Below are 26,676 nucleotides of genomic sequence, written 5' to 3'. Positions count from 1 at the left end.
GCTCTGCCTCGTCATAGCAGACCTCAAGTCAATTAACTACTTCTCACTCAATGGAACTCGAACTGATCTATAGTTTGGACAAAGCCATGTTTTTAAGACTAAAAAGAACTCAGAACCAAATAAAGTGAACAGACGGTTGCATAAAAGGGCAGGAGGTGCTGATCCAAATTTCTCCTTTGGAAATTGTACTAGAACAGCCCAAACCCATGTCAGCTGGCAGGCCCGGGCAGAGGTACATGCAACTTGTGTCGGCGGCACAGGGCCCACGATTTGCAGGGGCCCCAAATTTTAGACATAGGCTGAAGGCCCAACATTCGCACCTGGCCAGGACCGCTGAGGGTGAAAAAATTCTATGCGTTTTTCTGTGATCGAGCTCACGATCTCGTGCTACCAAAAAAAAAACAGATAAACCAACTGACCTATTTGCTCGGTGTGACACTTTCTAGGAATAAACGTCAACTACAAGTACTCCCTTCGTTTTAAAACAGATGATTCAACTTTGTATTTATAAAGTTAGTATAAAGTTGAGTTATCTATTTTGGAGCGAAGGGAGTATATAAGAAGCCCTATCCGGTAGTTTTCTTTCTAGGCTTTTCACACGGAATGACGATTTGAGGCGTAGTGAGGAACACCTTAATATGTCATCTAATAGAAGAAGAAGAAAACACCTTAGCATGGAAACTATTCTGAAGTGTTTTCTCTACTTGCCTTAATATATTGTGTTTTTAGGCATTTTGATGAAAATGCCACGAAAATAATTATTTGATATGCTTTTTCTAAAATGTTTGAAAATATAACTTTGAGTCCTTTCAGAAAATGCACTAAGAAAACGCCTTTGATTGTAGATAACGACTTGGTGCTATGTCGCAGTGCGTCCCTTCGCCGAGCGTTCTACATGTAGTGGTAGGCTCATTTTTATAGTTTGGCACAAGGACCTTGATTTTGCCGGCCCAGCCCTGTCAGTTGAATGCATTGAGGCTGAATCGGACGGAGAAGACTGGTCCGACAAAGGGCTAGGATCGGATGGACAATTCCCTCCTTCAAGGCTTCAACCACTCATTTCAGAAATCTCCGTGATCCCAAATTCCCAAACCGCACAAAACCCAAACAATTTTTTTGAGCCAACCCCTCCCCCATCCACGTCACTGATTCGCGGCGTCACCCTCCCGCCAATCACGCATGATCGTCGCTTCTCGTTATACATGCCACGGTCATTGCCTTTCCACCATCACAAACACCCCGCTCTCTCCACATTCTCACCAACCTCCGGCAATCTCTCTGGCGATCACAACACCAATGTGTCCGCCCTGCACCACGACCCGAAGATGGCCATTGCCGGCAGCGGGAGGGGTAAGGCGAAGCCCGCCACTAGCACGAAGTCCGTGTCCCGGCCATCCAAGGCTGGCCTCCAGTTCCCCGTCGGTTGTGTCACCAGGTACCTCAACGTCGGCAATTACGCACAACATGTCTGGCACGAGCGCCCCCCATCTACCTCGCCACTGAGGTACACATTCCCCCAGCTCCTCCTCTACCGTTTCTCTATTCCCTGCGCGACGATTCCTTGCGGTCCTCGATCTCATCGTTTCATTTCTTTCTCTCTCATTCGAGTAAATTGCCAAAACCACTACAATTGCGTCCGACAGTGCCAAAAACCACTATTTTCGTAAAAGTTTGCTGAAAACACCGATTTGAGTAATTGTTTGCTGAAAACACTAAAAACTCAATTGAGTGCGTTTTGACAGAAAATTTGACAGTGAGGTCCCGTCGTCAGTCCTACATGGCACCAAATTTTCACTTCGTTTGGCAACACGGTTAAGCTAGACGCAATGCCCACCTGTCGGTGTGTCTGCTCTTCTCTCTCCTAGAGGCATTCCCACAAACACATTCCGTGCGCCTTTCCATCTCGTGCTCCCACTCTGACCTGCGCGCCAGCATGGACGAGTTGCTGCTTTGCTGTTGCTAGCGCCGCCTTAGTCTGGCCCAGCCGCGGCACGGACTCGCTGGTGCGGGGTCGCCGTCCCTGCCTCGTGCTCGAGCTCGGCCACGAGTCCGTCCACAGCGCGCCGAGCACAGCCTGCGTGGCCAAGACTGCAACACGCCGCCCCGAGGTGCTCTCAAGCAGTCAAGCTCCAAAGCGACGCCCCAAGCACCCTGTCGAAGGAATCGGCCCCGGCTGCTCCGAGCTCAATCCATGGCCGCCGGACGCCACGGCGACGGCGAGGACGAGCGCATCGAGCCCCGGCCCGCAGCGCATGGCGAGCAGGGTGACCGCGCAAGGCGGGGATCGGTGTGTCGTCGTGTGTCGCCCATAGATGCCGCCGTGCTCCTCCTGGACGCGGGCGTCGACGAGGCGGCAGCCCACGGCGAGCTGTTGCACGTCCGGGTTGGTGGTCGCACGGGAGCTCCACGTCCGTGCGCTGGGCGCCAAGGTCCGCCTCTTCCCTTCGTGCCCACGGCAGCTGCTGCTTCGGCACGAGCTGCAACGCCCGCTGCTCCCAGCCCCATAGAATCTCCGGAGAACCAGTAGTCCAGTGCCAGACCAGGCCAGTCATTGTAGTACGTGGGGCTTCACGTGGGTAATCCTTTTGGCTTCTCAGTTCTCCAAGGAGACGCCAGTGGCCGCGCGGGCGAAGGAAGACGCCGACGGCGTGCTCTGGAGTCTGGACCGGACTCAGGTGGGGATGCGAGCAGGAGAGCAAGAGAGATTTCGTGAGCGATGGGGATCGGCGGAGCGGGTTCCTGCAGCAGCGGTTGCGAAGGGGACTCTACACACACACACGAGAAGAAAACCCCGGATCTGTCGTACTTCCTCCGTCTAGGTGAGTAACTCATTTTAGGTTATGCATCGTGACCAAAAAGAAGCGGAAAACGAGATAACTTAATGTTAATTTGCTAATTAATAGCATTGCATGCAATAAACTAGCCACTGCATGTCATGTTTGATAGTCTCAAGTCATTAAAATCAGAGATCTCTTAAAATCATGCACATCCCTAATCTCTTATTGATTGATATGTCAAGAAACAAGAAACGAAGTAGAAATTAATGCACCACACCTAAACGAGATGACCACAAACCGCTTCTCACTTAATGAAACTCGCTCTCAAGAGTTTGGGGAAAACCATGTGTGAGACTAAACAATTTGGAACCAAATCAAGCCGTTACATGGACGGTCTCAACATGAGAGGCCCTAGTGCAAGAATACAAAGAGGGACTCCACACACACTCACGAAGAAAACCCCGGATTTGCCGTAGCTGACCACAAACCGCTTCTCATTTAATGAAACTCGATCTGAAGACTTTAAAGAAAACCATGTGTGAGACTAGACAATTTGGAACCAAATCAAGTGAATTAGAGCCTCTACAGTCACATATGGAAAATCCAGCCCCTCAAACGCCCGCGGACGCGCCCGGGCGCGTCCGCTGGCAGTGATCGGGCACACCTCAAATTTCACTTGTTGCATCCGGACATCTTATACTTGATTCTTATATCCATACAAAGACATGTAAAAGGAAATAGAACCTACATACTACGTCGATCCTAACTACTCCTCGTCGGAGATCGCGACGATCTCCGTGCCCGACTCCAGCAGCATGGGTGGCAGCTGCAGCTCCGGTTCCTCCGGCTGCTCCGTGTCGAGCTCGGTGAAGAGCGCGTCGGACTCGGCCTGCTCCCGCTAAAAGAATGCCCTGTTGGCCTCCACATAGGCCTTATCCTGGATGGACTCCAGGATGGCCTGCTGCTCGGCCATCTCGTCGGACTGGGTGACTGCGAACTCTGCCTCCGCCTGCTCCATGTTGAAGGTCGACACCTGCTGGTCCGGCTCCTCCGCCTCCATCGAAGCCATCTCCTCCTCCTCCCCTCTTCCCCCGGCTGCTCCTCCTCCTCCTCCTTCGGCTCCGGCGAGTCCGGAGGCAGCCCCGGTAGCGATGCGAGTGGCGTGCGCGGCTTCCCTCGCCCGGATCTGCTGTTGAATCTCGTAGCGGCACTCCGGCGTCAGCATGGCATAGTAGGTGATCTTGCTCCGGACCATGGCACAGTGCTGGAGCATGGGCAGAGCGCCGGAGCGGGAGAGGGAGGAGGTGGATGGGCTCGAACTGGCGGCGCGGAGAGGGGGGATGGGTTAGGGTTGCGGGACGCCGGCCGGCTTAAATACCCGGATTTTGTCTTGGGCGGCGAGCCGGAGCGGCGCCACGCGTTGTTCACACCGTGACGACGGTCGCGACATCCGTCGGACCGCCGGGTTTCCGGGCTTTTCCGTGTGGGGCCACGCCGCCAGGCCGACGTGACGGGCGTGCCCGGGCGCCACATATCCGCCCTATATTTGGGGTGGATATGGGGTGGTGCCGGTCAACCCTCGCGTTTGAGGGGCCGTCTGGGTCAAAAATTTGTGACTGGGCAGTGACCGGGCTGCCCGTCCGGGCATATGAGGCGGATTTGGAAGATTCGGTTGTAGATGCTCTTAGATGATAGCATTGGTTGACCTTAATGGTGACCTTAATTGCATTGGTGTTAGTATCAACCAAGTACAAGAAGCTCACTTGGTTGAAAAAATGATTGTACAAACTCAAGCAAACCTAAAATAAAAAATATGTCAAACCAATTACTCGTGGCCATCCACCTCATCGATGAGGAGTTGTTATGACATTTATTTGTTGCAACCTCCCCTTCAAATGTTTGTGCATATATATAATATATATAGTTTTCATCACTGTGGTTGACGGTGATCACATAGCCAAAAGTAGAGAAATATAGGATACTTATCTGTTGTGCCCACATATTTTATCTCCGAGTATGCTAGTCATGGGTGCATAATACTCAAGACAATTCCTCTGATTTCGTTAAAGTTATGTTTTACGAAATATACATTGGGCCACATGTAGCACAAATATTTTAATTAGATTTGCGAGGCATTAGGAAATGATTAGCTTGTAAGACTTGCCGATCCTGCGGTGCATCTGCTCTGCATCATTGTTCCACACTGTCACAATGTACATCACTGATTGAGTGAGCAAGAGAATCTAGAATCAGAAGTAACCACAAAGTTATGTTGGCTGCGTCGTCAGTCTTGGCACGAGAGGCCCTAGTGCGGGAAAACAAAAAGGAATTCCACACGCAAGAAGAACTGTTCCGCCTCGTCGTAGCAGACCTCACGCCAGTGAACTGCTTCTCACTCAATGAAAGTTGAACCGATCTAGAGATTGCACAAAGCCACGTTTAAGTCTAAAAACAAATCAGAACCAAATCAAGCGAATAGATAATTGCATAAAAGGGCAGGGGGTGCCGATCCAAATTTCTCCTTTGGATATTGTACTAGAACAACCCAAAACCATGTCAACTACATGCATTGGCTCTGAATCGAACGACAGATGACTAGTCCGATGAACGGCTAGGATCGGATGAACAATTCCCTCCTTCAACCATTTTTTCAACAAATCTTCGTGATCCCAAATTCCCGCACCAAACCAAAACAAAAATTTCAAGGCAATCATGCGCGACCGTCCCTTCTCTTTATAACAAGCCACAACCCCGACCTTTCCACCATCACAAACACCCCGCTCTCTCCATGATCTGACCAACCTCCAACAATCTCTCTGGCAACCACATCACCAGTGCGTCCACCCTCCACCGCGGCCCAAAGATGGCCATTGCCGATAGCGGGAGGGGCAAGTCGAAGCCTGCCGCCAGCACGAAGTCCGTGTCTCGGTCGTCCATGGCCGGCCTCCAAATTCCCGTTAGCCGCATCACCAGGTACCTTAGGGGCGGCAATTACGCACAATACATCAGTACCGGCGCCCTCGTCTACCTCGTCACCGAGGTAGACATTCCCCCAGCTCCTCCTCTCCTCGTTTCTCTGTTCTCCGCGCGCACGGTTCCTCGCGGTCCTCGATCTCACCATTTCATTTCTTTCTCTTTGATTCAGACCCTGGAGCCTGCTGGCAACACGACGCGGGACAACAAGAAGAACCGGATCGTGCCGCGGCACATCCAGCCAGCGATGTGCAACGATGAGGAGTTGAGTCGGTTGTTGTGCGCGTTCACCATCGCCGCCGACGGGCTGATGCCCGACATCCACACCGTGCTCCTCCCCAAGAAGGCCGACAAGGCCAAGGACGACATCCACCGGCAAGCATCCTAGCACCCTACCGCACACGGTTATCTGTGGCGTGTGCGATGCACCCCGTATCACACACCATTATGAGGTGAAAATTCGCAGTTGCGTGTACGATATTTTTCCTAACCATGTGCTATGACTTTACCTGCACTAGTGTTAGTATCTAACCAAGTACAAGGAGCTCACTTGGTTGGAAAAGTGGATGTACAAACTCGGGTACACCTAAAAAAGTACAACAACCCAATTACTCCTCGCCATCCACCTCATCAATGAGTTGCTATCACATTTATTTTTGGATCTCCCCATCAACCATTCGTGCATATATATGGTTCCCATCAACCGTGGTTCATAATGATCACATAGCCAGAAGCAGGTAAAGAAAGATATCCACCCAGCGTGCCAACATATTTTATCTCCCGGTTAGGTGGTCATGGTGGATAGTACTCAAGACAATTGCTCCGGTTTAGTTTTGCTAAGGCCACGTTTTTGAAAATAAAAAAACTAGGCCGCCCGCGCAGACTACCACAAATATGTTAATTAGATTTGGAAGGCATCAGGAAACAATTAGCTTGTAGGAGCAGTCGCTCCAGTGGTGCATCTGCTCCACATCATTACTCCACACTGTTGTGACGCACTTTGCCAATGCAAACTACAAGAGAATGTAGACTTGGAAGTACAAGGGTCGTCTTGGCTACATGGTCGATCTCGGCGTTAGAGGCCCTAGTGTGAGAAAACGAAGAGCCATACCCACCAAGAAAATCTCGTGGCCCGTTCGCTTCACAGGATTTCTACACATTCCCAATGAATTGTGAGTTCCACGGTTTCTTTTTCCTTTGACGCGTTCTTTTCAATGGAAGTTGCTACAGTAGATCAGAGGAAATGATTCATAACGGTGTTCATTCCATAGGAATAAACACATCCGCCCTGACCACAGTTTTGGGCGGAAGGCCGAGGCTGCCCTCCCGACGAGCTGAGTAAAATATACTGCCATATGGTTGAGGTGTGAGAGAAGAATGACCACATGCGAATAAAAAATTCTCATAGCTACTGCTGCTGCGTGATTAGTACTAGTACGACCTCTGGTGGCCCATCAGATATTCCGGACGCACAGCCATTGTTTCTTTCCTTTGTTTCAATTCCTCCGTATAGTACTTACAAAGAATCCCTGTTCCTACACTTTTTTTACTTTCCTATGGTTTATAATCCTCTCAAGCGAACGGGGCCTCAATCTTGTCGTAGCAAGAGAACTACCCCTCGCTCAATGCAACTCGACTGATCTAGAGATTTGTTATAGCCAAGTTTGAAAATAAATAAACAACTTAGAACCAAATCAGGTGAAATAGAACTTTTTTCTTCTGAGGGAAAAATCAGGTGAAGTGGATGGTTGTATAATAAAAAGCATGCCCAAGCCCATGTCGTCGGATCTGAATGCATCGGCTATGAAAGTGAAACGGACGGCAGTAGACTTGACCGACGAATGGCTAGCATCGGATGGGCGATTTCCCACCATTAACCACTCCTCTGGAAACTTCCGTCGTCCCAAATCGCCAACCCGCGCCACACCCGAACGAAAGTTTTCGCCCCCACCCTCCACGTCACCGATCCATTAACTGTGGTTGACGGTGATCACATAGCCAAAAGTAGAGAAAGATAGGATACCCATACATTGTGCCCACATATTTTATCTCCGAGTAAGCTAGTCGTGAGTGCATAATACTCAAGACAATTCCTCTGATTTTGTTAAACTTATGTTTAAAAAGATTGTGAAATATACATTGGGCCACATGCAGCACAAATATTTTAATTAGATCTGGGAAGCATTAGGAAATGATTAGCTTGTAGGACCCACTGATGCTGCGGTGCAACTGCTCTGCATCATTGTTCCACACTGTCACAATGTACATCACTGATTGAGTGAACAAGAGAATCTAGAATCAGAAGTAACCAGAGAGTTGTGTCGGCTACGTGGTCTGTCTTGGCATGAGAGGCCCTAGTGCGAGAAAACAAAAAGGGATTCCACACGCAAGAAGAACTATTCCGCCTTGTCGTAGCTGACCTCGCGCCAGTGAACCACTTCTCACTCAATGAAAGTTGAACTGATCTAGAGATTGCACAAAGCCATGTTTAAGTCTAAAAACAACTCAGAACCAAATCAAGCGAATAGATGGTTGCATAAAAGGGCAGGGGGTGCCAATCCAAATTTCTCCTTTGGATATTGTACTAGAACAACCCAAAACCATGCCAGCTACATGCATTGGCTCTGAATCGGACGGCAGAAGACTAGTCTGATGAACAGCTAGGATCGGATGAACAATTCCCTCCTTCAACCACTTTTTCAACAAATCTTCGTGGTCCCAAATTCCCGCGCCAAACCAAAACAAAATTTTCGAGCCAATCATGCGCCATCGTCCCTTCTCTTTATAACAAGCCACAACCCCGGCCTTCCCACCATCACAAACACCCCGCTCTCTCCACAATCTCACATACCTCCAACAATCTCTCTCGCAACCACAACACCAGTGAGTCCACTCTCCACCGCGCCCCGAAGATGGCCATTGCCGGTAGCGGGAGGGGCAATTCGAAGCCCGCCGCCAGCATGAAGTCTGTGTCTCGGTCGTCCATGGCCGGCCTCCAATTTCCTCTCGGCCGCGTCACCAGGTACCTTAGGGCCGGCAATTACGCACAACACGTCAGTACCAGCGCCCACGTCTACCTCGCCGCTGAGGTACACATTCCCCCGACTCCTCTCCTCATTTCTCTGTTCCCCGCTCGCACGGTTCCTTGCGGTCCTCGATCTCACCGTTTCATTTCTTTCTCTTTGATTCAGACCCTGCAGCCTGCCGACAACGCAACACGAGACAACAAGAAGAACCGGATCGTGCCGCGGCACATCCAGCCAGCGGTGTGCAACAATGAGGAGTTGAGTCGATTGTTGTGCGCGTTCACCATCGCCGATGACGGGATGATGTCCGGGATCCACACCGTGCTCCTTCCTAAGAAGGCCGACAAGGCCAAAGGTGACATCCACCGGAAAGCATCCTAGCACCTTACCGCACACGGTTATCTGTAGTGTGTGCGATGCACCCTGTATCACACACCATTACGAGGCGAAACTTCACAGTTGCATGTGTGATATTTTTTCTAACCATGTGCCATGACTCTACGTGCACTAGTGTTAGTAACCAAGTACAAGGAGCTCACTTGGTTGGAAAAGTAGATGTACAAACTCACGCACACTTAAAGAAAAGGTACAACAATACAATTACTCGTCGCCATCCACCTCATCGATGAGTTGCTATCACATTTATTTTTTCGATCTCCCCATCAACCATTCGTGCATATATATGGTTGCCGTCAACCGTGGTTCATAAAATGATCACATAGCCAGAAGCTGGTAAGTAAAGATATCCCCCCGGTGTGCCAACATATTTTATCTCTGAGTTAGCTGGTCATGGTGGATAGTACTCAAGACAATTTCTCTGGTTTTGTTTTGCTAAAGCCACGTTTTAGAAAAAAAAAATATACATTAGACCGCCCGCACACACTACCACAAATATGTTAATTAGATTTGGGAGGCATTAGGAAACGATTAGCTTGTAGGAGCCCTCGCTCCAGCGGTGCATCTACTCCACATCATTACTCTACACTGTTCTGACGCACTCTACCAATGCAAACTACAAGAGAATGCAGACTTAGAAGTAACAAGAGTCGCCTTGGCTACACGGTCGGTCTCGGCTTCAGAGGCCCTAGTGCGAGAAAACGAAGAAAAACTCCGGACGCACGAACAAGGTCTCACGCTTGCGGTAGCAAGAAAATTGCCCCTCGCTCAATGCAACTCGACTGATCTAGAGCTTCGAGATAACCATGTTTGAGAATAAATAAACAACTTGGAACCAAATCAGGTGAAGTAGTATTTTTTTTTCTTTTGAGGGAAAAATCAGGTGAAGTAGATGGTCTCATAAAAGCATGTCCAAGCCTATGTCACCGGATCTGGATGCATCGGATCTAAAAGTGAAACGGACGGCAGGAGACCTGACCGACGAACTGCTAGGATCGGATGGACGATTTCCCTCGTTTAACCACTCATCCGGAAACTTCCGTCATCCCAAATCGCCAGCCCGCGCCACACCCGAACGAAAGTTCTCGCCCCCGCCCTCCACGTCACCGATCCGCGGGAAAAGCAATTGTTTTTTTTGCCTCCCCCTCCACGTCACTGATCCGCGGCCTCGCGCTCCTAGCCAATCACGCGCGGCCTCCCCTCCTCTTTATAATCTGCCGCCGCCCCCTCTGTTCTGCCATCCCAAGCACACCCTGCGCCCTCCACCTTCTTCTCAGATCCCGGCCATCTCTCCACTCCGGCGACCACCGCACGAGCGAGTTCACGCTCCACCGCGAACAAGAAGATGGCCATTGCCGGCAGCGGGAGGGGCAAGGCGAAGCCCGCGGCCAGCGCCAAGTCCGTGTCCCGGTCGTCCAAGGCCGGCCTGCAGTTCCCCGTCGGCCGCGTCGCCCGGTACCTCAAGGTCGGCAAGTACGCGCAGCGCGTCGGCGCCGGCGCCCCCGTCTACCTCGCCGCCGTCCTCGAGTACCTCGCCGCAGAGGTACGCGTGCCCTCCCCGGCTGCTCCTTTCCCCATGTCCTGTCACTCTGGATCTGACCGCTTCTTTCTTTCTCTTCTGATTCAGACCCTGGAGCTCGCCGGGAACGCGGCGCGGGACAACAAGAAGAACCGGATCGTGCCGCGCCACATCCAGCTGGCGGTGCGCAACGACGAGGAGCTGAGCCGGCTGCTGGGCTCGGTCACCATCGCCGCCGGCGGGGTGCTGCCCAGCATCCACACCACGCTGCTCCCCAAGAAGGCCGGCAAGGGCAAGGGCGACATCGGCTCTGCTTCTCAGGAGTTCTAGATTAGATTATTATGGTCCTTATGAATGTTTGGAATGCATCTCGCAATCTTGTTCTTGATGTTACTGCTTGTGACGCCCTTGTCAATACTAATATGAATGAAACGGATATGTTGCTATTGTTTGCCTGAATCCAGTACGAAGTTCAGAATTCGTCTTGCTGTTCCACTGAAACGCCTCTGAACTGACGACAAGGAAAGTTGCACTTTGCCAGAAAACTCTGTAGTCAGATGAGGAATATATCTTGCATTTTTATCTGTATAATTGAGCACCTAAGTTATTCGTATGACTGAAACTCCATTTTATACAAAGATATGTTTGAATCAAAGGGGTTTCCCCCTGACCCCATTTTATTATTTTATCCCCCTGACCCCATTTTATTAAATGAAGCAGAAAACCAAACACGGTTCGAGCTGATCCACTGACGAGCAACGTCCACAATCTAGGGTCAAAGCCCCTCTAAAACCCAAACTATTCAGACCGAGAGATGATGTTCTCTGCACTACTTTTTTATTACAGGACACAAATGAGCAACAAAGACTATCCAGCAGCAGGAGATGAGGTCGAAGGAGCACACAGCAGCACTACTTGGTAGTCGTCTCACAGGGTACTAGAGTTACTCTAGCAGATTCGTAAAAAGTGAGCCTCTAAAATTAAGAAGCTCTAGGAAATGTTCGCAAGATTTCTGAAGTGCAAACTTTATAATTTGTCCTCCCACATTTTCTTTAAATGCTCTCACATTTCTTTGGCAAGACAACACTTCAATACTTCAACACTTCTTTTTTTTGCGAAAATGATCCGGATCAATTTTAAATGTTCATTATAAGTAGTGCAAAGCTCTTCAAACATAATAGAAACTAAATCGAAGTCCGTAGACCATCGAATGATCATACCTGCCGCTAGAACACTAAATCGAAGTCCGTAGACCACCGAATGATCATACCTGTCGCTAGAACAAGCGCCGACGCGCCGTTGTTGCAGCTCCTCTGCCGAAACCGGCTTGACCTTGTTGATAACACAACTATAGACATAAGAATGAGAACTAGTTGGCGAGGTTATGCAAACTAGGTAAAATATATATATATATTAGAAAAGGAGGAAGACCTCCGGCCTCTGCATCTGGGAGATGCATACGACCACTTTATTGATTATTCTTGAGGACTTTATAAAGTATTAGAACAATATGCCTGAATCCATCATCTTGACAACATATGCCGCTACTCCTATCCATACGATGAAGGGGTGCTAGCTGGGCCACTAAGACCACTCACCTAAGCCTAACATCAAAAGCCGGACGCCCCAACCGAGCGACATACCGGGTCTGGGGCACAATCTGGTCAGACGCACTCGTGTGTCGTCGCCGCCATCTTCCACAGGTCCATCTTCAGATCATATTGAGGCATCTACCTTGTCTGTCCACTCAGCCATCGACGTCACCATGACGCCAGACAACTACCTCCTCCTGCGCGAGTCCACCCCGCGCATCGGACGCCGAGCCTCCACAGTGCCATGCCGCCGATAACCGCCGCCATCAATGTGTGAGATGAAGCACCGCTCCACCGAGTTCGGCAGGGCTGCTGAATACCAAGCACCGTGGAAGGACTCTGAGGCTGAGCACATAGGCGGCAGAGCGCCAACGCACCGCCACCAGACGAACTCCGACCACGCCACCAACCGCCGCCAAGCAACCAAAGCATCACATCCACCCCAAGCTCACCACGAACGACACCCCCAAGAGGGTGACGACGCCCGGAGCGCCGCTGTCGCTCGATCCGGCAAGGATTTGGGCTTTCGCCCGGCACACGAGCTGGGTGGAAGGAGGAGGGGAAGGAGGCAACCTGGACGGCGTCTACAAGAAGGGTACGACGCCCTCGGGCGTCGCCGCCGTCGTGGCCAGCACTGCTGGCCTCGGATTTCTCCGGAGCCACCTCCCACCTCCAGCCGCCAAACAGGTACAACTCCGGCGACAAAGGCCGCCCAAAGCAGGACCATCGGAGGCAGCCCTGGTTGAAGTAGACGGAGGCCTTCAGATCTGGATCGGGCGCTGCCGAGACGCCCGCACCACAGCCGCCACCTGTCGCCGCCTCGCCGCCCCCGCGGCCGAGGAAGAACGACCAGCACCAACGAGCACCGGTCACCGCAGACCCGGCATCGATCCACTAGCCGAGGCCGCCGCCACGGATCCAAAGCCCCCCGAGGAAGAACGGGGCGGCCAGATCCTCGCCGCCACCTTCACCGGCCGCCGAGCCACGAGCCGGCAGCCACCTCCGGTGGCGACGAGGGAGAGGAGAGGCGGGGGAGAGGGCCGACGGCGGGCTAGGGTTACGCCGCCCGAGTCGCCCCTGCGGGAGCAACGCGGGGGCCAGAGCGACGCGAGGTATATATAGCTAAATATTTAACTACAAAAACAAATATTCACACATTTTCAAAAAGTTACACAAGACGGATATTTATCCATTTCAATTTTCAAGCAAATACTCATGACTTTCAAAAAGAATTTGTTCTTGAAATTTATCTAGGCGATTACATTTACTCTTATTGGTACACACATATTATTTGTGAAAAAAGAAAAAAAACTCTTTCATAAAAGATCAAAAAATAATTTTATCAACATATCATTGGTAATGAAAGCTCGTACGTCCACGAATGGATACTTTGGTTCTCACCGAGAGAAATTTGATGCTTGCTACAAAACTTTGAACTTGGGGTCTAACACTTTGCTACCTTATATTAACCAACACCAACGCTCACACGTAAAGGATCACATCAGGAAAGAGTAAAGTCATACAAGAACGAAGCTATGCATAGATGGAGGAAAAAACTGAAAGCAATCAACAGAAAAAACGTTGAAAGACAACAACCATCAGTATCAACCATCTCTTGACAATACAAGGACTGCGAGAAAGGTTATACAAAAGCAACACCTCGCGATGACACGAACGAGGGATGTTGCAGCCGGAGACGGGCTGTTGCAAGGAGACCGAGAGGTGCTCCAGTGAGGCTAGACAATGATGTTGCAGAGTGCAATGATGCTATTAAGAACCAGCGGGGGTCTCCTGATGGTGCTGCCGGGCGGCTCGGTCGGTTGCACGAGATTTTTGATACATTGGTGGGTGATACGTCTCCAACGTATCTATAATTTTTAATTGTTCCATGCTGTTATATAATCATTCTTGGATGTTTTACAATCATTTTATAGCAACTTTATATATTTTTTGAGACTAGCCTATTGACATAGTGCCCAGTGTCAGTTGCTGTTTTTTGCTTATTTTTTACTTCACAGGAAATCAATATCAAACAGAGTCCAAACGCCATGAAACTTTTTGGAGAATTTTTATGGACCAGAACACCCAGGATGGGCCAGAGAAGTAACAGAGGGGTGCCCCGAGGGGGGCACAACCCACCTGGGCGCGCCAAGGGGCCCAGGCGCACCCTGGTGGGTTGTGCCCACCTTGGTGGCCTCCCGCACCGCCTCTTCGCCCTATAAATTGTCAAATATTCCAAAAACCCTCAGGGAAACCCTAGACCAGAAGTTCCTCCGCTGCAAGGCTCTGTAGCCACGAGAAACCAATCTAGACCCCGTTCCGGCACCCTGCCGGAGGGGGTAATCATCACCGGTGGCCATCTTCATCATCCCGGCGGTCACCACGATGAGGAGGAAGTAGTCCACCCTCGGGGCTGAGGGTTTGTACTAGTAGCTATGTGTTTAATCTCTCCCTCTCTCTCTCTCTCTCTCTCTCTCTTATTCTTGAGATGTCATAATCTTGATGTATCGCGAGCTTTGTTAATATAGTCGGATCATACAGTGTTTTCCCCTCTCTATCTTGTTGTGATAAATTGAGTTTTCCCTTTGAGATTTCGTTTTATCGGATTGAATACTTTTATGGATTTGAGAGCACTTGATATATATCTTGCATATGAATACTCGTGGTGACAATGGGGTATCATATTGATTCACTTGATATATGTTTTGTCACCCAACACGCGGATTTCCAAGGTGACATTGGGGTAATATATGCATAGGGGTTGATGCACGTTCTTGTCTTTGTTTCCCCGGTAGAAATCTTGGGGCACTCTTTGAGGTTCTTTGTGTTGAATTGAGTATTACGAATCTGAATTTGCTTTGGTGTTATTTTAGTACGAACTCTTGATAGATCGATCGGAAAGAATAACTTAGTATTATTTTAATACGAACTCTTGATAGATCGATCGGAAAGAATAACTTGGTGTTATTTTAGTACGAACTCTTGGATAGATCAATCGGAAAGAATAGCTACAAAGAATTTCTTCTTATGTTCTCCGCTAGATAGGAACTTTGGAGTGATTCTTCATCGCACTTTGATGGATGGTTATATGATCAAATTATATTAGCATTGTTGAGAGATTGCACTAGCGAAATTATGGATCCTAGGCTTCATTTTCAAGCATTGCAATACCGTTTGTGCTCCATTTTATCAATTGCTAACTTGCTGTTTTTTATTGTTCTTATTACAAAAATCAATATCTACTATCCATATTACACTTGTATCACCATCTCCTCGCCGAACTAGTGCACCTATTCAAATTACCATTGTATTTGCTGTGTTGGGGACACAAGAGACTTTTTTATTATTTGGTTGCAGGGTTGTTTGAGAGAGACCATCTTCATCCTACGCCTCCCACGGATTGATAAACTTTAGGTCATCCACTTGAGAGAAAATTGCTACTGTCCTACAAAACTCTGCGCTTGGAGCCCAACACATGTCTACAAGAATAAAGTTGCGTAGTAGACATTAGTGGGAGACGAGGAGGACGTTGTTTCCCGTCAATCCAACCAGAGGTGCTCCTACGAGGCTAGACGGTGATGTTGCAGAGTGACGGGCCATGACCCGGGGAGTGGCTAACCGAGCCGACCTGGAGGACCCGGGGTCCTAGAAATCATCCAAGCTCAGAATAAACTCTCGGTAGCAATCTCCTTCACCACTATAATTCTTTGCACGAGGTATCCCCCATCATGAATTACAAATACAAGCAGGATGTAAGGCATTACTCTTCGGAGGCCTAAACCTGGGTAACCTGTGTGTGCAAACTCCGGTTCGGTACTTCCGACCTCGTCATGAATCCTCCCGAGGGATCTGACGGTGTTTACTCCATCACAGAGTGCAGTGACTCTACTATGAACCTGTGGGGTCTTCGAATGGTGCTGTCGGGCGAATCGGTCGGTTGCAGGAGATTTTTACTACATTGGTGGGAGACAAAGACGACATTGTTTGTCGTCAATCCGACGGTTATGCGATCAAGGTCGAGTGCCTGGAGAGTCAACTTTCCCCCAAATATCAGTCGATTGGAGCCTAGCGCTCAACTTAACTTTATCCTATTATCCAACCAAGTACAAGCAACCTACGACTTTATCCACGCCGCTATCCCTTCTCCCCCTCCATCCCCTTCTCCTCTCTTCCATAGCCTCTCTTTTGAGAGTTGATCATGGACTGCCCAGCGTGATCCAACGCCTCATCCGACGGCATTGCCTGCTAGCGATGGCTATGGAGAGGTGCTTGGGTCTTCCTTGTCCATATTAGGGTAGTAGTTAGTTAGTGTTGGCTTCATGCCGTGGTCTGGTGATATGTCATTGGGATGCAAACCACTAGTGCTTGCGAGCAGCGTCTGGTGGTGGCCGTTGTTGTCTTCTTGCTTGCCCCCATGGTGGAGGGAAGCGGGAGGCGCCGAATCTGGCAGGATCCCCTTGAATAAGCGCGTTCTAATGCTATGGCAAGTTGTGGTGATGGGGGTGCTCTTCTTCTTTGGCTGTCGAGGTAGTGGCAGAGAGAGATGTGCCCCATCAAAGCGTTTCATGCCTCGTTGCTACTTTGTTGATCCAGATCTGCGCAAATGGCACCGGCTTTGTTGGCCCCTGTGCTGCAGAAAGGGGCTCTCCGACTCACCATGTCAAGAAAATCCACAGGCGAGGTGGTGACGATGCTTTTGGGGACAAGTGGATCTCCGACAACTGCTTCGGATTATTTTATGCGGCCATTACGGTAGCTGGCGGTTCATCTCTTCTCATGCGTTACCGATTTGCTTGGCCGAAGGGCGACCATCTTTCTTCCTCCCGGTCAAGACGCCACAGGGAGGCAGTGCATCCTTCAAGTAGGGTTCATGGCTTACTGTTGTGGAGGCTTAGTTGTAGCAAGTGGTTGCGTCCCCGACGCCGGTGAAGTTGGTTCTGGGAGGAGGATGCTTCAGACCCGATTGTAATCTGTATATGTGTTCTCGGGTCCTCTTCATGAAGTTTTGGGAATTGGTTGTATTTTCTTTTCTAGTTTGGGTCCTGTTGTAAGATGCTTTGTCTCGTCGCTTTGATCAATATAGCATCTGGGTTGTTCGGGACTTCATGTGTTAGAAAAAACCCAACTACAAACTCAAGCAAACCTCCATAGTTTTTTTTAAGAGAAAAGGTACAAAAGACCAATGACTCACGATCACCCACCCCATTGATGAGTGGTTACTTTTCTGATCTTCCCATAAGTATTAGTGCATATATATAGTTCGCATCGACCGTGGCTCGTAGCGATCACACAGGCAGTAGCATATAAAGAAAAATACTCATTCGGTGTGCCAACATATTTTATCTTCCAGTTAGCTGGCATGCTGGATAGTACCCACGACAATTCCTGTCAATTTATTTTATTCAAGTCATGTTCTTATAAGCAATACAAAATATACGTTGAGCCACACACACTCTACAACAAACATGTTAATTAGGCTTGGGAGGCATTAGGAAACAATTAGATTGTATCAGAAAATGGTCGTGTGATGTGTCTACTTGCATCATCACTCTACACTACAGTGATGCGGGTCATTTATCTCATCAACTAACCAGAGTCGCCTAGCGTATCCTTCGCCACCGTCGGGCCAAACATCACAGCCAGGAACGCCGGCGATCGCGCAGCCAGGAGGGACATACGTGCCTGGAACTCCTGACCGACCATGCGGGAACTTCACGTTCGCGCCTCTCTCGTCCCCGGATATGGGCTCGAGGCTGTCCCACTAACAACCAATCCAGCCTGAACTTCAGGACAAATTTGCGGAGCCCTACCAATGCTTCCCCCGAGACTGAGAGAGTACGTAACTCGACACGATGAAGTTGGCTAGCGGTGCCTGCCATACATATGATCTTTTCTTATCCGATTCTATACGACAATAGAGAGGCTTGATTCAATCTCATGTGGCCCACAAGCCCAGACCAGTCATATTGTCCACAACTTCGGTTGAATTTCATTGTACTTGTGGCAACACTTTTTCTCGAGCAGGGTGACTAGTGAGTGTGAACGTGGTGGGTCCAAAGCACCTCAGATTGCAGCCTAAAACAATCGTACCAAAATCGGGGTAGAATATATCGTACCCGAGGAATTCCTTTTTCTAACATAGTACGATGCATATATCTACATACTTTCATAAGGCGCAACCAGGCTCGGGTGGAAAGAAACTGAGCTGTTTGGTTGGCCTATATACATTATTTCAGCCTGCATTGCACGAATTTTAAAGCATTTCTGAACCAGTCCCATGAGCTATGCTCGAATCGACAATTCTTTAGAGCCATGCCCGATCGATGCACACCGAGCACACATGGATGGTTCTCTCGCACTAGAGGAGTCTGGAGGGATGCGAGCTGTGTACATGCTTCTTCTTCTACCTCCAGTAAGCTCCTCCCTAATCTCCTTTCTTCCTTCTACTCTCTAATCAACACAACGGTGCTTTGATTCGAGAGAAGCTCTACATGAAAAAGATACACATCGATGTTACGGTTTCACTCAGGCGATCAGTTCGTAGTTTCGTCGACCGCAAATGCTTAATTTTGTGTTCACGTTTGGATCTATTTTGGACAAATTATGTCTGATTCGTTGCCTACGATCGATAGTTTGGAATTTCCTTTGACCAGTACCGTGTTGCAAGTTTTCTGTTTCGTCGATTGTTCATCTCGGCCTTCTCTCCTCGATCAGCCATCACGCACACACTGTATTTCCTTCTCCTCTGTCCTCTGCCTCAAAGCCTTCCTATTCGTCACTCTCGATGACGGCGTTGTTCCTCTTGACCTTCTTGCCCGCGCCCTACTACATTGGAGTCGTTTCCGGCCTCAGTCATCTTGGCCTCCTCTGTCTCGTCCTACTGCACTTACGTTGCCATGACGCGAGCACTGCATTTCTCCTCCTCTGCGCATTGTCTTCATGCAGACTTTCTCTGCGGCGATAAGGCTAGAAACTATTTCACCACGCCGCCGACGGGGTTGCTCGCTCACGACTCGCTGCTCGTCTTGTCGGACGCGGAGCCATGACCACCGTCCAGCGCAGTCGCCATGGTCTGACACACACTGCATTTCTCCTCCCTGTTCCTCTGCCTCAGCACTCCTCTTCATGAACTTTCTCTGCGGCGATGACGCTAGCAACTAGTTCGCCGCGGTGCCGGCAAGAGCGCTCGCCCGAGACTCCATGCTCATCATGCCGGACGCGGTGCTGCGGTCACCGTCCACAGCAGTTGCAAGACACAATGTGTGTGTGTGTTAGCTCTTAATCATGCCCCGCGTATAAAACCAAACAACATGTAGTTGCGTGAGCAGAGTCAATACAGGCAACCAAACGCCATGCCAAAATTGCTCCCATAATGCGAGAGGATTAGATGTGGGAAACCAAACAATGTGCAGATGTTAGTTTTCGGCCTGCACTTGCTCAACCAACCTCATATGAGCCAGGGTTGAGCTAGCCAGGCCCGGCTGCTACGGCAGCCAAACACACCCTTAGAGCATCTATAACCGGGCGCCTTAAATCCCCCTCATACGCTCGGACGGACAACCCGATCACTGACCGGTAAAACTGACCTAGATAGGCGCCTCAAACTGTCCTCAAATGGCCGTACTGACTGGCACACCTCATATCTAGCCCAAATATGGAAAGATGTATGGGCGCGTCCGCCACGTTGGGCTTTGCTCACACTGGCCCACTTGACCCACAAATATTTGTCCCCATTCGCTCCCCGGACTAAACCCTAACCACTCCCCCCGCTCCACTACAACACCCAAGCTCCCGCCCGACTATCGTCGGCCTTCTCTGGCATGTCGGGCAGTGGATGAGTCCTACACCTCCAGATCCGCGAACCACGAGCTCATCCCACACGACCTCGAGGAGGAGATGAACGTCCAGCTGTGATCCGGCGCTCCCGGGAGGAGGCCACCCGACGGCAATGGTCGAACTCCTTCCGACGGGAATCCATTATGTCCGCCCGAATGGTATCTGGGGCATGAATCCAGCACGAGGTGTGTCGCCCTGCCTCACCGGAGGCGATGCGGTCCTTCTGGCGTCTGAATGCATCAGCGGATGCGCAACCACTTTGTTGATGCACAAATATGGTGAAGGTGAACGCATGAGCGTCCGCCGACGCAAATATGGTGCGGTGTGCCCGCCGTGTGAGGCAGCGGGCGCAGGAGACGGGGACAACCCTCGTGGTCGTGGACGTTGGCGAGGCGGAGTCGCATTGTCTGGCATCTCGTATGATGCACAAGTCCGGGCGCCGCAACCACGTCATGGTGGATGTCGCCGGCTCCTCCTAGAACTGGTCCATCATCGATCTCACGTCCATCAGCATCGTCAGGGTTCTGGGCCACGACTACGATGAGGAAGAGTAGGGCATGGGAGACGGTGATGCCTCGACTCCCGTGATCCAGTCCGTGTCCCATGTCATGCTCTACCTCGCCGGCGACCGAACCAACATTTGGCCGGCGCAGTTGGCCACCGAACATGGCCATGGCGTAGTCGGACGGGCTCCACTTTAGATTAGATTTTACATGCATGTATAATATGAATTTGAGTATTTGCAAATGGGGTATCCGGTTGTGGAAGAGGTTATTTAAGGCGTGATCGGTCACTGTGTGCAGACATGGACACGTCCACGGGCGTTTGAGGAGTTGGATTTGCTGTATCGGATTGTAGATGCTCTTACTGCACTTCTTTAATAGATGTACAGATTTGGATGAGTTTGTACATCCAAGATCCAACTAAGTGAGCTTCTATCATATCCTGATATCTGATACGTCTCCGTCGTATCTATAATTTTTGATTGTTTCATGCCAATATTATACAACTTTTATAAACTTTTGGCAACATTTTATATGATTTATTTGGACTAACATATTGATCCAGTGCCTAGTGCCAGTTCGTGTTTGTTGCATGTTTTTTGTTTCGCAGAAAATCCATATCAAACGAAGTCCAAACGCGATAAAAATTTATGAAGAATTATTTTGGAATATATGTGATTTTTGGGACTTGGAATCAACGCTAACGGAGGCCCACGACCTCCACAACCCACCAGGGCGCGCCAGGCACCCCCTGGCGCACCTAGGTGTCTTGTGCCCACCCCGTAAGGCGGTTTGGGCCCTTCTTCTGGTGCAAGAAAGATAATTTATGGAAAAAATAGTTTAATTTTTTTAGCACAATCGGAGTTATGGATCTCCGGGAATTTAGAAAACGGTGAAGGGTCAGATCTGGGAAACGCGAAACATAAGAGAACAGAGAGGGAGATCCAATCTCGGAGGGGCTCCCGCCCCTCCGCCGCCATGGAGGCCATGGACCAGAGGGGGAACTCTCCTCCCATCTAGGGGGAGGCCAAGGAAGAAGAAGAATAAGAAGGAGGAGGGGGGCTCTCTCCCCCTCTCTCCTGGTGGCGCCGGAGTGCCGCCGGGGCAAGGATCGCGACGGCGATCTACATCAACAATCTTGCTACCGTCAACACCAACTCTCTCCCCCTCTATGCAGCGGTGTAACACCCCTTCTCCCCGCTGTAATCTCTACTTAAACATGGGTCTCAACTTCATATATTATTTCCTAATGATCTATGGTTATCCTATTATGTTTGAGTAGATGCTTTATCCTGTGGGTTAATCATGATCTTTGTTCGTATGATTGTATATTTTATTTATGGTGCTGTCCTACGGTGCCCTCCGTCTCACGCAAACGTGGGGGATCCCCGCTGTAGGGTGTTGCAATACGTTCATGATTTTCTTATGGTGGGTTGCGAGAGTGAAATAAGCTTAAACCCGAGTAGGTGGGTTGTTGCATATGAGATAAAGAGGACTTGATACTTAATGCTACGGTTGGGTTTCACGACCTTAATGATTTTTAGCAGTTGCGGATTCTTGCTAGAGTTCCAATCATAAGTGCATATGATCGAAGTAGAGAAAGTATGTTAGCTCATGCCTATCCCTCATATAGAATTGCAAGAACGATTGCCGGTACTTGTTATTGATTGCCTAGGGACAAATGAATTTCTTGTTGACAAAAGCTATCCACTTTTATTACCTTGCAATTTATTCGTAGCTTTATTCTCACAAAGTACTCGTTGTTTTATTCTTGCAAAATAGTTTCATACTTGTTTTAGGTAAAGCAAACGTCAAGTGTGCGTAGAGTTGTATCGGTGGTCGATAGAACTTGAGGGAATATTTGTTCCGCCTTTAGCTCCTCGTTGAGTTCAACACTTTTATTTATCGAAGAAGGCTACAAATGATCCGCTATAGTAGTGGGTTATCAAGAACTTTTTCTGGCACCGTTGCCGGGGAGCAATAGCGTGGGGGTGAATATTCTCGTATGTGCTTGTTTGCTTTGTCACTAAGTAGATTTTATTTTCCGTTCTAAGTTGTTCTCTATCTTTAGTTATGGATATGGAACACGAAACACCAAAAAAATTAGTGGTACTTTCTACTCATGGAGATGGGTAACCTCCTAAAACCCTCGATGCTCGTTATGTGAAAAATATTATGCACTACTTTGATAATCTTGAGAAAACCCCATTCAACTTGATAATGGGAGTAATGTTGGATCAACGTGAATCCTTTAGAGATTATCGCTTGACACAAAAAGGGAAACTTTTATGGGATCAAATTGATATGTTGAATTAGTATGCTTGGAATATATGCCAGAGATATGATTTTACTTGTTGCTCTAGGATGAATGCTCCACACCTTCCCTTTTCATGCAAATTTAATAATAATGAAACCTTAGCTTCTTATGCTAATGGTAGATATGATTACTATGATGTGGAACGAATAGAAGAAATTGTTGCTTTTAAGGGTGCTTATGAAATTGAATCTTTGTTTGAAAAGTATGAAGCTTTTGATGATGATGTTTATAGACCTGAAAATTTTGCTATACTCAAATATTGCTATGATAATTATAAATACAATTCCGATATTGATATATTTATTGATAAAGTCTCCGCTTTCCAAGAAGAGACTAATATTTTGCAGGAGTCTATGGAAGAAGGATTTGATGAAACCGTGCACTCATTGGATGAAAAAGATGATGAGGAGAGCGAAGAACAAACGGTGGAAGAGAGGATTAGCTACCCGTGCCCACCTTCTAATGAGAGTAACCCCCCAACTCATACATTGTTTAATGTCCCTTCGTTCTTACCAAAGGATGAATGCCATGATCCCGTTGATTCTTTTGAAATATCCCTTTTTGATGAAATTGATGCTTGATATGCTTGTGGCCAAGATGCCAATATGAATTATGCTTATGGAGATGAACATGCTATAGTTCCTTATATTAAGAATGAAATTGTTGCTATTGCACCCACACATGATAGTCCTATTATCTTTTTGAATTCTCTCAACTACACTATATCGGAGAAGTTTGCACTTATTAAGGATCACATTGATGGGTTGCCTTTTACCGTTGCACATGATAATTTTGATGAATATAATATGCATGTGCTTGCTGCTCCTACTTGCAATTATTATGAGAGAGGAACTACATCTCCGCCTCTCTATGTTTCCAACACGAAAGAATTGCAAGAAACTTCTTATGCTATGTATTGGCCTTTACTTGATGTGCATGAATTGTTCTTGTATGACATGCAGATGCATATGAAGAGAGTTAGACTTCGTTATTGCATGATATATGTTGCTTTGTGCTCATTACTAAATGCCAAATCATTGCTAATTAAAATTGGCTTTGATATACCTTGGGATCCGGGTGGATCCATTACTTGAGCACTTTATGCCTAGCTTAATGGCTTTAAAGAAAGTGCTGCCAGGGAGACAACCTGGAAGTTTTAGAGAGCCATTTATTTATGCTGAGTGCTTTTATAAAGTTTAAAAACAAAAAATATAGAGGGGAACTAAAAAGCTTTTTCACAAAAGAGACGCGATTGAAAGTTATGCATTGGAGAAGTGAGGGTCGACCTTGAACACTTGTGTTCATGCTCATGGAAAAAATGTAGAATTTTTCATGACGATTCTCACAAAAATAATTATCCCCTCGTAAAATTACATTGTATTATAAAAATAATGTGTGAAGATTTGCCTTTAGGATGAGTAGATTGCTTGTTGGTATGTGTGGTGCAAAAACATAAACTTTGGCTGTAGTGCGCGGTTTTACATTTTTTAATGGAATGTCGAAAGTTTCTAAAACTTTTTTTCACAGTCTTGCTATGCAAATAGTTTATTTTGTCCTAATTTTTCAGAATTTTTGGAGTACCAGAAGTATGGTGAATGTTCAGATTACTACAGACTGTCCTGTTTAAGACAGATTCTGTTTTTGATGCATTGTTTTGCTTGTTTGGATGAAACTTTCAATTCTATCGGTGGTATAAGCCATGGAAAAGTTATAATTAAGTAGCTACAATGCAAAAAAAATATGAATTGGTTTGCAACAGTAGTTAGAGTAGTGATTTGCTTTATTATACTAACGGATCTTACCGAGTTTTTTGTTGAGTTTTGTATGGATGAAGTGATCAAAGATCGACAAGGTCTCGATATGAGGAGAAGGAGGAGAGGCAAGATCTCAAGCTTGGGGATGCCCAAGGCACCCCAAGTAAATATTCAAGGAGAATCAAGCATCTAAGTTTGGGGATTCCCCGGAAAGCATCCCATCTTTCTTCAACAAGTATCAGTATGTTTCCGTTTTCGTTTCATTCATGTGATATGTGTAAATTTTGAAGCATCTTTTGTGTTTATTTTTCACTTTTATTTTATGCACCATTCTGGTATGAGATAGTCCATGGTTGATTTATAGAATACTCATTGCACTTCACTTATATCATTTGAGTGTGGCTTTATAGAATGCTTCATGTGCTTCACTTATATCATTTGAAGTTTGGATTGCCTGTTTCTCTTCACATAGAAAACCATTATTTGTAGAATGCTCATGTGCTTCACTTATATTTATTAGAGCATGGTCTTTTGTAGAAAGAATTACACTCTCATGCTTCACTTATATCTATTTAGAGAGTCAACAGGAATTGGTCAATTGCATGGTTAGTCATAAAATCCTACATAAAACTTGTGGATCACTGAATATGATATGTTTGATTCCTTGCAATAATTTTGCAATATAGAGATGGAATATGTGGGAGATACTAGTAAACGGTTGTGGTTAGTAAGAATATTGATGTTAAGGTTTGTGATTCCTGAACCATGCACGTATAGTCTCTCGTTATGCTATGAAAGTTGGAGCATGATTTATTATTGATTATCTTCCTTACGAGTGGCGGTCGGGGATGAGCGATGGTCTTTTCCGACCAATCTATCCCCCTAGGGGCATGCATAGTATTTCTTTGCTTCGAGGGCTAATAAACTTTTGCAATAAGTATATGAGTTCTTTATGACTAATGCGAGTCCATGGATTATACACACTCTTACCTTTCCGCAATTTTCTAGCCTCTACGGTACTGTGCATTACCCTTTCTCACATCGAGAGTCAGTGCAAACTTCGACGGTGCATCCAAACCTCATGATATGATACGCTCTATCACACATAAGCCTTATTATATCTTCCTCAAAACAGCCACCATACCTACCTATTATGGCCCTTCCATAGCCATTCTGAGATATATTGCCATGCAACTTCCATCGCTCCAGTTTTGATGACTTGAGCATTCATTGTCATATTGCTTTGCATGATCATATAGCTGACATAGTATTTGTGGCTCAGCCACCGTTCATCATTTTTTCTGAATGTTATGCTAGATCATTGCACATCCTAGTATTGCCAGAGGCATTCATATAGAGTCATATTCTGTTATAGGTATCGAGTTGTAATATTGAGTTGCAAGTAAATAGAAGTGTTATGATCATCATTATTTATTTTTAGAGCATTGCCCTAGTGAGGAATGGATGATGGAGACTATGATTCCCCCACAAGTTGGGATGAGACTTCGGACAATGAGAGAAAAAATATATTAAAAAAGAAGAAGAAAAGGAAAAGAAAAGAAAATAAAAAGGAAAAGAAAAGAAAAGGAAAAGGAAAAGAAAAGAAAAAGGAAAAGAAAAAAAATAAAGAAAAAAAATAAAAAAAGAAAAAAGAAAAAAGAGAGAAGGGGCATGCTAGTTCCACACTTGTGCTTCAAAGTAGCACCATGTTTTTCATATGGAGAGTCTCCTATGTTGTCACTTTCATATACTAGTGGGAATTTTGCATTATAGGATTAGATGCACACCCACTTAGTTTCATATTGAGCTTTCATACACTTATAGCTCTTAGTGCATTCGTTGCATGTCAATCCCTACTCCTCGCATTGATATAAATTTATGGGCATCTCCATAGCCCGTTGGTTAGCAGCATCGATGTGAGACTTTCTTACTTTTTTGTCTTCTCTATATTTACCCCTATCATCATACTCTATTCCACCCGTA

General features: G+C 47.5%; 1 protein-coding gene and 2 pseudogenes across 1 annotated transcript; all 3 read left to right on the top strand.

Moving 5' to 3' along the window:
* The first annotated feature begins 5,577 nt into the window (after window positions 1–5,577).
* Window positions 5,578–6,138, top strand: LOC125523177 (histone H2AX pseudogene; annotated as a pseudogene).
* A 2,524-nt stretch (window positions 6,139–8,662) lies between these two features.
* LOC125520874 (histone H2AX pseudogene) lies at window positions 8,663–9,157 on the top strand (annotated as a pseudogene).
* A 1,295-nt stretch (window positions 9,158–10,452) lies between these two features.
* On the top strand, window positions 10,453–11,150 carry LOC125520873 (histone H2AX-like). The gene is made up of 2 exons (XM_048685916.2): window positions 10,453–10,715; window positions 10,800–11,150. Exons 1-2 carry the CDS (start codon window positions 10,518–10,520, stop codon window positions 11,019–11,021), a joined length of 420 nt encoding a protein of 139 aa, XP_048541873.1. The 5' UTR covers window positions 10,453–10,517; the 3' UTR covers window positions 11,022–11,150.
* The last annotated feature ends 15,526 nt before the right edge of the window (window positions 11,151–26,676 follow it).

Source organism: Triticum urartu, chromosome 7A (assembly GCF_056163025.1).
Source record: "Triticum urartu cultivar PI428250 chromosome 7A, HENAU_Tu73, whole genome shotgun sequence".
NCBI lineage: Eukaryota > Viridiplantae > Streptophyta > Magnoliopsida > Poales > Poaceae > Triticum > Triticum urartu.
The sequence above is the reverse complement of the archived record's forward strand: the minus strand, read 5'-3'. Positions and strand labels throughout refer to the sequence as shown.